The sequence below is a fragment of the Harpia harpyja genome, chromosome 14 (genome assembly GCF_026419915.1).
Source record: "Harpia harpyja isolate bHarHar1 chromosome 14, bHarHar1 primary haplotype, whole genome shotgun sequence".
Taxonomy (NCBI): Eukaryota; Metazoa; Chordata; class Aves; order Accipitriformes; family Accipitridae; genus Harpia; species Harpia harpyja.
This window is the reverse complement of record NC_068953.1, coordinates 19340070-19353289: the sequence shown is the minus strand read 5'-3', so window position 1 is coordinate 19353289 and position 13220 is coordinate 19340070. Positions and strand designations below refer to the sequence as shown.

General features: G+C 36.9%; 1 protein-coding gene across 5 annotated transcripts in view; it reads right to left on the bottom strand.

Moving 5' to 3' along the window:
• Positions 1-13166, bottom strand: part of CERS3 (ceramide synthase 3) — a 51342-nt gene extending 38176 nt beyond the window's left edge. Inside the window, exons 1-2 of one of the 5 annotated variants that reach the window (XM_052806922.1) lie at positions 11879-13166; positions 10736-10887 (exon numbers count right to left, since the gene is read on the bottom strand). In XM_052806922.1, the coding sequence (XP_052662882.1) occupies positions 10736-10821 (86 nt within the window). In that variant the 5' untranslated portion in view covers positions 10822-10887; positions 11879-13166. Of the gene's footprint in view, positions 1-4519; positions 5175-10735 lie in introns of those variants that run through there. The other 4 variants (XM_052806923.1, XM_052806925.1, XM_052806926.1 and 1 more) reach the window with 4 other exon arrangements.
• Between the last annotated feature and the right edge of the window lie 54 nt (positions 13167-13220).

Here is a 13220-nt window from a genome sequence, read left to right as displayed (position 1 = left end):
CCAGTGCCGGGATCAGGCTGTAGATACTGGATTTCAAAGGCAGCTGATCTTTATAGTTTGCATAAACTGTCACAAGTTGTTATTCTCCCCTCACACACACTGCTTCCAAACAATGGGCAGCAGATGCAAAGGCCCAGCTTGTCCCGCTTTGGGACCAGCTCTAACAAGAAACTTGAAAGCCTACCCAGCCTGAACTTCCTACTGCTAAGAGTGCTGAGCTCAGAGACTTTTTTTTTCCCTTACAGCTCATAACGGCACCAAGCAAGCAGCAAGATGTGTCAAGTGAGAAATGACAACAGCTGATTGACCCATATTCTGCCCAACCAAGGGTGAAAGAAAAAAAAAAAGAAAAACCAAACCAAAACCCCTACTTCTTCCTAGATTCCTATCCATACACCAGCACTGCCAATATTATATTCATTGACAAAACTGCAATTGTTGCCCTTGCTCTAGAAGGACCTAAAAGTCAGTCTAACAATAAAATAAAGATATTTTAGAAAACTTGAAATTTCCCCTGCATCTTGGAAATTAAATACTCCAAATAAAGAAATCTAATCACTTCCTTGCTAAGGAAGGATCTCCTCTGTAGCCTAATCTAGTTTTAAATGGGCTAGTGCAAAACAGGAAAATCAGGAATGATTACTTCAGGAATTGCATCCTTTATAATTAAAGGAAAGCCTACACAGTTGGGAAGTACCAATGTGAAGTTTCTTTCAAAGCTCTGTTCCTTGGATACTTGATATTAAAAATATTATTATCCATGAAATTAAAAACAAATCTCATATTTTTTAATGTCATTAAGCAAAAAAGGACAAATTTTGGTTTGACAAAAGCTATGTGGCTACATTTTGAAAAAGCAAATTCAGGAGCTGCTTTGAAGTGGAATTTCTGGCTGCTGCAGTCTGGGGAATGAATAAAAAGAAACAGAGCCAAAGCTTTGATTGTGCTCTCCGCACAAAGGCTCTTGCTTTAAAAACTGCATTTCCAAACAAGAACTAAGAGAAGACAATATCCAGGTCTGAAGGATGTGTTAGGAGGATTTCCTATCCTTATTTACTGAAAAAATTATAAAACCCAATGGATCACTAACACAAACACGCAAGTGAAAGAAGCCTTACTTTCCTCTAAGCATCTTATTGGACTGTCTACTCAGTGTGACTCCAGAAGCGTAGCAGGGAAAGAATGAAATCAGCAAAAAGCAAGAATAACATAATTCTCCTATTTCTCTCATCGTTTGGTAGAACCGGTAAAGCTGCTGCAGTGACTCTTGGGAAAAATCAAGTCTCCCAGATATCAAAAGAGATAGCAAAGCTGTTCCAGGCTGTTAATCATCAACATTAAACCAAAGTGGTTTAAAAGAGTAAAAAAAGATCAGATCCACCATATCAGAGGTTGTGGTTTTGCTTAAGACTAAGCAATATATGCAACAGTTAACACACAAGTTTCAGCAGCAGTTTCATGTTCTGCTAAAAATAGATAGCACATTGTTTAAAGAAACCCAACTGTGATCACCACCATGAAACAGGTGAAAAAATATGGGACCTACACTTTGTTGCTAACAGTTATGCAACCTTTCTCCTACTGAGGATAGCAGAACTACTTAAGAGATACCTTTCAAAAAAAAAAAAAACCAAAAAGGCAATACGACAGAAAAGTGAGTTTTAATAAAATAAAAAAAATCCCACATGTACAAACCCTAACTTATTAATGGTTTAGTATTCATGCAAGTGTTGACAGTTGATATTGTGCCATACAGCCTTTCAAATGTGTAACAGCTGCTTTATACATCTTCTGGACATACTTGCAGCTTGCAAGTTTAAGAAATCACAGGATGTGACACCAGATTAGCTTCTCCAATGATAATTTTTTATGCTAAAAAAATTATTAGTCCCTAAAGCAGTAAGAGCAACCCTGACCTCCACTGTTTTCTTCCACACAAACCCATTCATTCAGGCATCAGTTGTTTGTTGTAGGTATCTGCCAGTTGGAGACATTGCTTGTTCCTGTACTTCTTGGCACTGCTTTTTGCATTTGATTGAGCAGTATTTTGTGCCTAATTGATGTAAAGCATTTGAACTATCGTTTGTGGAGGAAAGAACTGAATGAAGAATATTGGATTGATGCTACCACCTCTTTACATCTTGCCTTTTTTTACCTTGTTTGTCCAAACGTGAAAACACAATTCCAGTTAAATTCTGCACAACCTGAGCCACAACGTGAATGACATCTTACCAAGCCTGCACATAGAACCAGTGGCAGCACAGAATAAAAGAGCTGTTGGACTTAGAGGTTCTTATGGTGAAACACTGAAATACTCCATACACATAAAACAGCTGAATTAAGATTGCTATGAGACCTTTAACTTCAAATTTACTCCCTAGCTTGTACAAATCTCAACTGTAAACAGTTTAAGTGCCTAGTTATAGGGCAATTAGAGTATTCTACTTATTTTACTATACTATCACATTACCTTGTAACTTGGTTACTATATTGTAGCAGGCTAAAATAGCACTTTGAATAAATCTCAATTAAGGTGACAAGTGGGTTTTATATTTTTCCCTGTTGGGGGGCAGGGGGGGGAGCAGAGAACCAGACCTGTTTGAAATAATTCATTTTCTGGGTGGAAGTTACCATGCTCTCTCTACTTAAAGGAAAGTAATTTTTGAGCAGCTAAAATGGCTTTAGCTGATCGCAGGCAGCTGAGGAAAGTGGAATACAGTTCTCGCACTGTACAGTTACAGGGCAAACTATGTCTGCTTTTAAGCTTTAAAAATCTGTACACATTGACAGAGTTGGATAAAGAGCTATGAAATAACTCAAATATCTGCAATATTTTTGAGGTACAAAAATAGTTCTTAAAAGAAAAAAAAAAAAGCAGCCCTATCCAAACTACAGGTTCTTAATAGATGCTTAGTTATAAAAAGTTTGAACAGACCTAGAGGGACATCACCAGTTGCTTCAAGAACTTATTAGTAACACTTGTCAGAAGGTAAGGAAAAATCATTTTAAAGTATGACACTTTTCTTCAAATTATTACTATTTGGGAAAGATGCAAAAATGATTATTTTTTGTAGCTTACCAAACTTTTATTTGAAATAAAAGCCTGAAGTCTAACTTAAAATGCTAAGTTATATAATGAAGATTTTACCAGAGTTATGAGCCTTCTTCGTCACTTATTTAAGATGAGGGTTAAGGGCAGAGAAGAATAGAGCAACATACAGGTACACAGTGGCCAGGATAAGCACATTATTAGAACTACAGCAGTACCACAAAACATCTGAAGACAGCCGAATAGTAAGGAACTAGAGAGAGGACCTAAGGGTGCACAGGCAATGGTTGTTGGCTTCTCCATCTGCACAATGGATGACTCAAGGTTTTAAATTAGCCCTTGGGAGGTAGGGAAAGGGACAGGGCTGGTACTTTTGCACTCTGGAAAACCGTCCTATTTGCAGCTTCCTGAAACAAGGTCTTCAGCTATCATGTACATGTAGTGGCTCAAGCTTGTACACTGCCTTTAATGATCTCTACACCACCCTGAACCAGCAATTAAACCAAGTCTGTTGTGCTCCACTGTTCTCAGTTCTCCTCCTGTTGGTTACCCCCTCCTTTGCAGTTTAACCTGCGCAGACATTCTCCACCCACAAAGCCAACTAGAGGAGGAGCCAGAACGTAACCAGTATTTCATTATTTCAGCTACTGTTTGGCATCCTTTTCATGTCCTAGCAAATGCAAGGGAGATCTTCAGCTATATGTACACCAGCATAGCCTCTTCATCAACAGTGGCACCACCCCAGGTGAAGATTTGACCCAAGCTAGGAAGCTAGCTAAAAACAGGTATACATTACAAGAAGTAGGAACAAAAAGTGAATGGAGATCCTCCATCTGAACGTTATAGCATTACTATGAAAGAACCCTTTCTGGCAGCTTCTTTAAATGTGCTACTTATTGCACTAGCTTCTTCAGGTCTTCAACAGGTAAGTCTTATAAAAAAAAACCTCTGTTAAACTGAATTTCTTACAGAACATTTTTTTCTTAGCATTTTACAGAACAAAATTAGAACTAGCTTTTTCAAGCAACTTAAATTCGAGGGGTTTTTATGCAATCACTTTTATATCATTAGCTAACATTATTTTTCCTGTTAATAAATTTTCCTCCCTTCCAGTTCAGAAAGAAACAGTCTTACAAGCACTTAATAGAATAATGATACAAGAAGTAGAAAAGCAAAAAAAAAAAGTAGAAAACCTGCACTACTTTTCTATAAAATAAAAAGCAGTTCTCACAGGCTGGAATACTTAGTGGCAACAAATAAAATCTCATTAGCACCTATTCTACTCTTTATCCGAAGACTATCATAAGAGTCACTCTACTTACAACACAGACAATGTTAGAGACCAGCACCTGCTAACGATTCAGACCATAATCTGATGGAGGAAAAAAAAAAACCAAACCCCCAAAAAACCCAAAACACCCACACACCACACCAGAACAGGAAAAAAAGGAAGAAAAAAGAAATTCCTACCTTTATGATGTTGCAGTCAAGGAGAACACAAGCACATTAGCTGGGAAGAGGCATTACACTCACTACTTTGACAAAGGTAAACACGCCCTATCTACAGAACTCTTTCAAATTCTTCAGAGACCCACCCAGCAAAGCTGCACTTCAAGATTTCTGACTGAAGGCAATCCTGATGTCATGTCTATCTACCTGGTGAAACTCAGGAGTCCTAACACCAAGTGCCTTCCCTTGTGCTTGTTTCAACATAGTAGATGAAGAAATGTATGAAGTCACATGGTATTTTGTTGCACGATGAGAATTTGTCTCAACTTATATTGCTCTATACATGCACAGGAGGATGCTGCGCCTGCTGATTGTGCCGAAAAGGAAGCCCCAAATGCATCACTTCACACTGACATTTTTAGATGCATTGTTAGATGAAGTATGGGTTTTCAAATAAAGTTGGAGAAAGGTTTCTGCTCCTATTGACCAGCCTCAGGAATACTTCCAGCCTCAATCAACTATATGTTTTACAGAAAGTGTTCCAGTTACTCAGAAGATAAAAAGTGGGATTTTTGAAATTCCTAAAGCAGAGGGAAACATACACTGACTGTATGTTTGGTTAGATATACTATACAAACATGTAAATTTTACTTAACCCTATGTGATTTTTTAATTTTTTTTTTTTTTTAATTCCATGACTAAGGAATAAGGCTGAAAGTCATTCCTCACCAGCTCTCCCCAGTTTCAAATAAGTGACAGCATTCAGAAGCGTTGGAATTACTTAGCATTCTGATGGGCAGGACACTTTAGTGTTGTTAGAGAGGTAAGAAAAAACCTCACTGACAAGCCAGGAGTGGAGAACCTCTTATTAGCCCATTCTTCCTGCTTGCAGTCAGCAAAGAGCAGCCCACAAAATAGGAACAGACATGTCAAAGTTGAACCAAAGTTTCACCTCGCCCAGCATACTGTCTCTGAAGGAAGCTAAGAGCAGATGGCTACAGAAGAGTGCAAGAACAGAATAAACACAAAATAGTAACTGATGACACCCCCAACCTTCAGTAATTTGAGGCTCTGACTTCCTAAACCACAGATGGTGTCTACATAAATAACACTGGAGAGGTTTCCCCCCGCAGCCTTAATTTCCACAACTCCTTTTGAGTATATTGAAACTTTCATCATAATCCATAAGACTGCAATAAAAGAAGATGTGACCCAGGCAATATTTGGATCCTGCTCATTTATTTCCCTCCAGAGAAAAGTTTGGTTTTGTTCATATAGCTTTTTTTTTTTTTTTTTTTCTTTTTGAGGTATTATATTTTGCAGCTATTGCAAGTCTTCAGTCCTTCCATAAAACTGGGAGCAGTACTCAGTAAACTAATGCACCAGAGAAATATTAAACATGAAGGATTATTTCAGAAAGGTAGTATTATGGCTTTGCTGTTGCTTAAATTATCTCCATGCTTTCCCACATCTGAACCACTAGCATGAACCAAGCAGAACATTTAGGAACACTTTGCCAATTAGGAAAGCCTAGAGCAAGCTGATTCACTTGGCTAATACTGTGCCAGTAATGTAATAGGTAATTGGCAGAAACATCTTTCTTATGCCTCAATCCACGATTTCTTCACTATTACACTAAATTGCAAAAAACACATTTGTTTGACTGGAGCAAATGTGGAGCTGCTACAAATAATAAAATGGAAAAAAAAATGTTTTTACATACTTTTTGAGGAGCATTTGTTAGGTAGCACTCACCACCTACATAGGACTATTACAAGATTAAAGATATCACATGGTAAATAACAAGCTAACCATACTCTCTTGATCAAAGCTGCCCACTGACCTTTCAATTATTGCTGTACTTTCACAGTACTTATCCTTCAGGTATCTTAAATTTGAATGCTGCAAAACAGAAAACCTAACAAAAAAAAAAAGCCACCACCACCTTAGTCTGTAGGACTCACTGAGGAAAAAAAAAAAACCCACCACCCTAGGTGTTACTACTCCTTACTTGCAGCATAACACCTACTCCATCATACAACAATTAAATATAACCAGATAACGGAGGTACATATTTGACCCAAATAATTATTTCACATATCACTGGAAATTATGTATAAGTTTTCAGTGAAAACAATATTAGAACAAAACAAGAAAAAAAAAATCACAAAATTAACTTCTGTTTTCCAGCCAGTTAAACGCATATATTAAATTACAGTGAATCCACACAGTGGATGTGAGCTTTCACTTGAGCTTCTAAGCAGTTACATAAGAAAGATTATAGTATTAGTTAACTTTCTCAGTAGGGAAAACCCTCTTGGCAAATCTTTGAGACTGTATCAAATCTTAAAACCTCTAGAATCAGAGCTGTTGTGTATGATGGCACCTGCAGGGGGAAGAAGAGAAAAAACCACCAACAAATCCCAAAACAAAAGGGTTTCTTTTATTTTCCTTTATACAAAAAAAATTAAAATTTGTCTGGGGAACCAACAGATAAATATTCTAAACATATTGCCTATTAGTACCTAGTAATTTTTGCTAACTGATTATCTTCTCAGTGGCAGACAGGTAATCAGATCTCAGTCACATCCATACACAGAGAAAAAGTAGGAATAAATTTGATCAATTTGATCAAATAATAATTTGGACTCAATTCTCTTTTCACCACCAGTGAAACCCATCTGCTTGCTATCTGGCATTCCTTCAAGATCAAGATTAAAAAAACCCTTGATATTCCTATACTTTCTGTTCCTCAAGAATCAATAAATATCTGAAAATGAATCATTCCATGTCACATGTTCAAGGACATCAATATCATAACTCATAATCTTGCAATCTGTAGTTTGAAAGCTAAGCTCCTCTTCTTCACATGAATTCATATCTTCTCCTAATATACCAACCTTCCCCTACATAAAAGGGATGAAGAAGTCCACTTAAAATCTCTCAAAAGCTTTCTTCTCAGGACCTTTCCTGGTCTTTGAAGTATGACCTGATTGATAATCCATACAGGGTTTTTAAGTAAGGAGAGATTCATTTCTAATTAATAATGCCATCTGTCATAACTGAAGACTAGATACCTGATTTTGAACAGAGCAAGCATTAAGGTAATAAATAGTTATCATACATGAATACCTCTGCAGGACTAAATCAGGAATACACACAAATTTGAACACATAGGCTGAAATCTTCAAAATGCTTAAATCTTTTTAAATTATTGTTTCAGAACTTGGTTCCTGTGAATTTTAATAAGAATTGGAAAACTCAATACTTTGAGAATCTGGCCCTTAATAACAAGAAGGAAGATGGCAATTGGATAAAAAGAGGATGCCAGTGGTGATACTGGAAAGATAAAGACAGTGGAGGGAAGTGAAGGAACACTAACACACTCTACTGCTGACCCAAGCCACCATCACTTCACTAAAATGCAGAGAACAGGATTATTGATAGGCTTCAAATATGCCTTAGGAAAAAGGCTCCAGGAAAAGACATTGACATTCCCTGGGGACTGCTTTCTAACCAATTTCTCTCGCACACTTAACAATTGAGGGATATAAATACCACAGTTATGATCTCTCTTTCAAGCTGTTACAAACTCTTGGCTGTATTTCATTTAAATACTGAATATACAGTGTATCAATAAGCTTCCAGGACAGCAGTTAAGAACACACTCATATCCAGAGGCACAGCACAGAGGTGTATGTGTGATTTAACGAAGAATTCATCTGGTTACAGTTTGGTCAGCATTCTTTATGCAAAATCCTAGTCTGTTTTGTCTTTAAATTATCCTTGGTGAGATTTTTTTTTTCCCCTTGATTTAGCATCAACCTGTCCATAATTGTCAAATTCACCTTTCTAATAACCAGAAACACTAGAGCAATTCAAGTATAACTGCATATCTATATAAGGTACTTTCACTACATATGTTCTAATATGTTTGAAAAGGTAAATTTAGCAAGAAGAGTAACTGGTTGCTCACATTTATAGCGAGCAGTGTGTTAAAACGTGCGTGCTACTCACAAAATCTTAGCAAGAACAACTGCATCTAAGGATTGACTTCTATAGTTCACCCTTTCCACTCCAAACACAGCACTGCTAATTCACTCAAATAATACTCCCGGTGTGCTATTACCATCTTAAATGCAGGAGACTAATACACAAAATCTTCTGGCTGCAACACTAGAGATTTAACAATTAGTCCAACCAATTCTTTCAGAGAGTTTTTTAATTAATTTCCAACAGTCCAAATAACATAGGATTAAAAAGATGCCCTGTTGATCCTTGGAGCTGGAAGCACTGGTTTAACAACTGTATGAAAATAAACCTCAACAATTTGTAACACTTGCACATAAGACAACGCTGCAAATGTTGTTTGATTACATTACTAGAAGACTATTAGAGCATCAATCTTTACCCATCCACAGAGAACACAAGTGCAAAATATGAGCATTTGCTTGGTGAAACTGAAAGGCAATCCCTTTGATGCTTCACACCCAGCAATTCCCCCCTCTGCATCAGCTCATAATTGAAAGTTACAGAAAACACTGGCATCATACTGGTCAGTATTTTTAGCTTAGGTGAAGCAGCACTCCTTTAGAGGGATCAATATTCTGTTGAAGATGATCAAGTACTAGATAATCCCTTGAAGAGATAAATAATTAAAAAAAAAAAACCACCAAAACCCATGGCTGAGTTTTACATTTGCTGCATAATGGATCTTTGCCTAATTCTCCCAGCAGCTGTAGTGGTGTCAGCAAAAAGAGAACACCATTTCATACCTGATTTTCTTGAAGAATGTAAACACTATCAAGGAACCCAAGTACTGAAGGTAAGTTTTCAGAAAGCATTAACTTTGTTTCAGTTAAATCCCTACATGAAATAGCTATAAAAGTCTGTAGTAACAAAATTATTTTAAGAGCTGACAAACTCCAAAAGATTACATTTGAAGATAAAGCTAGCAAGCAAAGGATGAACATTGTGAATGTAGAAATAAGCACACCGGATTTTGTAATTTGACAAATCTTTGTTACTTAATCAGTGCATGCTGTTTTGCCAAATAGGCTTCAAAATCTTATCCATTGTTTCCTATGCAGCTATTACTTCCTTCAAAGTAGCTATGGACATTTGGAAGCTCTTTGACACTCCACAGAAAATCTTCAAGGTTTCAACTCTCTAGCACCAGGATGAAATGAGGCAGATTCTTGGACAACTATGATTAGCAGCTAGAACTCCTAACATAGTTTCAGGATATGTACATACAAAACTCCCCTACAACCTTTTAAGGAAGCCAATATTCAGCAGTGTATTTACGTTTGAGGTTGAGTGTGCTACTTTTTCGAGCATTTCACATATTTTTCAAATCTTCCCCCTGAAAAGACACTGCTGACTGACAAAACTCATGTTTTGCAGCAGAGGTAAGTAGGAACCAGAAATAACTTAAGGATATTGCAATTCTCCATGCAAGCTTTTTACCACAAAATATATTGTTGTATTCCTTCCTTCCTTGCTGTATGAAAACCAAGCCAGCTTGTCTATTAAAGAGTGTCTCTGACAGTTATCAGCAGTAAACTCATTTAAAAAGACAATGACTTGGAAAAGCTTAAATACCTGAGATGTTTCTCAACCAAGTCCATGTCCATGCCTGCTGTTGGCCTAACAACCAAAAGACTGCCTATCATCCATTCTGACACATACAATTGGCTTCTAACAGGATTTCAGAGTGAACCAGGTAGCCTATAAGAGTTGTACAAAATACAACAAGATTTTACAAATTCATTTGGACAACCCTTTAAGGGAAAATACACAGAAGTAAAACTGTAATGACCACAGTATTTTCACTCCTACTGACACTGAAACACTGTGATAAATACTTGATACTGACATCAGACACCATCTCAGACTGACTTTGGAAAAAGTACAAACGATGCTTATCCTGCAGTGATAAACCAGGGAACAACCAAGGCTCCTTATTCCCAGCTTTAGAAGAGTATCATAAGTATAGAAATTCTCAGGGTTGACTTTTATTCTTGTATTACAGGATTAAAACTCGTATTACAAGTCTTAAAACTAGAATGGAAAGCAGTCATAAAAATATTGGAGGAAATCCAGTTTGAAGAACCACAAGCATGGAACCACCTGGATTCAGCTGTAATTGCAATCAAGCTCTACAAATATTAAAGTTCAAAACTATTCTTTTTAAAAAGCACATCCTGTAAGCAACTTCTAGTGCTAACTGCTTACCTCATTAAAGCATAATTTATTCTATTGATGTTGAAGGTAAAACTTCTCAAAACAACTGCACAGACATAAATGGAGACTGTGGACATTTCAGGATAAGTCCTCTGACAGAAAACTATTCTCCAGACAGGTCACCTGGTTTGTTCTGTGTCTTGCTTTGAAATAATACAAGAAAAGTTGTTAGATATCAATATCCAAAGGTGAGGTACATCAACCTCTTAGTAATAACTGATCTACTTCCTAAGTTCTAATTTAACATTGGTAATAGGGTCTGCAGCTGAGTTAATTCGCTCTAGCAAATAACAGCTCTGCCTAAAAATTTTAGATAGTAAAAACCGAAGCAAAAAAAAAACAAACCCCAAAACAAGCCAACCCCAACAACCCCAACTTATATACTCAGCAATGGATTAAAATACAAGTTCGTTTGCAAGGTGTTTTCTTTGTGCTAGACTTTTTGAATATAGCCATAGAACCACTAGCTACCTTCACTCCTCATACTCATTTTGTGTGCAATAAAAAAAAAAGTTGACTTACATCAGTTTTACTGTCTCAGGTCCTACAGTTCATAAACGGTAAAATATCAACACATTAAGGTATCTAGTTGCCAGATACAAACCACATTTACCCATTTTTACCACTAAAACGTTCTGAGAATTAAAACAATGGCTTTCTGAGAAGTGAAACATGTGGGAATGATCACTACTAATAACCAACTGGGCACACAATCAACTTCATGCCTGTAAGAATTAAATACAGTTGGATTGCAATTGGATTTGCTGTATTAAAAAAATCAAAAGTTATGGCTCCTACACTTCTTGCTAAATGCTACACACTGTTCTGAGATGTCTAAACTTTTACTTCAAAAAAGTTTTCACAGTTGTTGTAATCACTGTCAAACAAGAAGACTAGCACTTAACAAAACTGAAATTATCTCTCCATTCTACCTTTCCCACCCTGCCTAAAGTGTCTGAGAAGTACTGTTGTAATTTAGATACTTCCAACTAGCAAAGTATAGACCAAGAAATGCTGAACAATACTATGTTCAGTGAAAACAATGAAGTTACTCAGTTAAAATAAACTAGTCAGCAAAGGGTAGATTAAGAGTGAGGATAGTGGAAAGGATTTCACTGAAATGTAAGTACCTACCTAACTTTAAAATTGCAATATTGAGAAACTCTTGCTCAACTGCCTTGCCGAAGGCACCTCCTTTGTTTGAACCGAAAAGTTCCCAAGTTGTCTAGAGTTGCATCTTTGAACATGCCCAGAGACATTTCAGTCCTGACAGAAATGAGCAACTCAGCATCTAGAGCATAACCAAATTCAAACAGTAAAGAGGAACCAGCATTATTCTGCCCTGGACAACTCAGAGGTTAGTTTTTAACTAAAATAACTATAAGCATGAATGGAAAAGTTTCCATTCATTGACATTCTCACCCACTCCTACACACAAAAGTTCTCAGGAAGAAACCAAAGCACAACAAACACACAGACTATTCAGATCTCCTACGTGCCAGTGAAGGGGATCACTCTTTCCTATATAACTGCCAAGTGATTACAGCTGTCATCCTGAAAGAATAAGACTGAGGTTCAAACCTTCCTGTCTGAGAATTCATACCATGCAAGTGTCTCTGGAGAGCACTGTAATTTCCAGCTAAATTATCCCATAAGCTTCACCTAGGTTTCTTCCCCTCCCAATAGTGTCGACTGACCAGTTCAGAGCTCAAGACAGATCTAGAAGACAGTCACAGAGATTGGGGGTCAGTCACCTGCTCCAGAGACTGTTTGTCTTAACTCAGGATGTATTTTAACACTAAGTAGCTATTTAAAAGGAAGACAGAACTTACTTGGCTCTCAATCAGAATAGAGCACTTACCTTCAAGAGATGGATGATCCTAACAGGAAAACTGCTTCTTACAGTTCTGATGAGGTCTGAGATTTCTACAGTAGTCCCTGTCACCAGTACTCTCCCATTGCCTAACACTTGTAAGATCACTACAAGCTGCACGTTAAGTGTACCAACATTAGGTGCCTTCCTGCTAAATGCACACACTGGTTTGGATCCTGTTCTGAACTAACTTTCTCTAATAAGAATTTAAATTCACTATCCATCTCACTGCACTGCAGACACTTATTTCTACTTATCTGTTTCTGATTTAACAAATTTATTAAGTATTTATTCTATACTTACATAAAATACATAATGGATGCAAGGAATTCTGTTGGAATTTCACTTCTGCATTACCTAAGCTTGATTTTAGATATAATGCTCCACTAAAATGTTCTATAAATAAGCAATATACGCATCAGTCTCATATATACCTTTCCTTTTAATTAAAGGAATATACCATAAAATATTAAGAAAAACTAAATTCAATTTTCAGTGAAATGTTAACACTGCTGATTAAATCAGGCAAACAGTAAAAGCTAAAAAAAAGTACATCCTAGATGTCAGTTAAGCACTTCAGCAAAGAAAAGCGTGGCACGGATT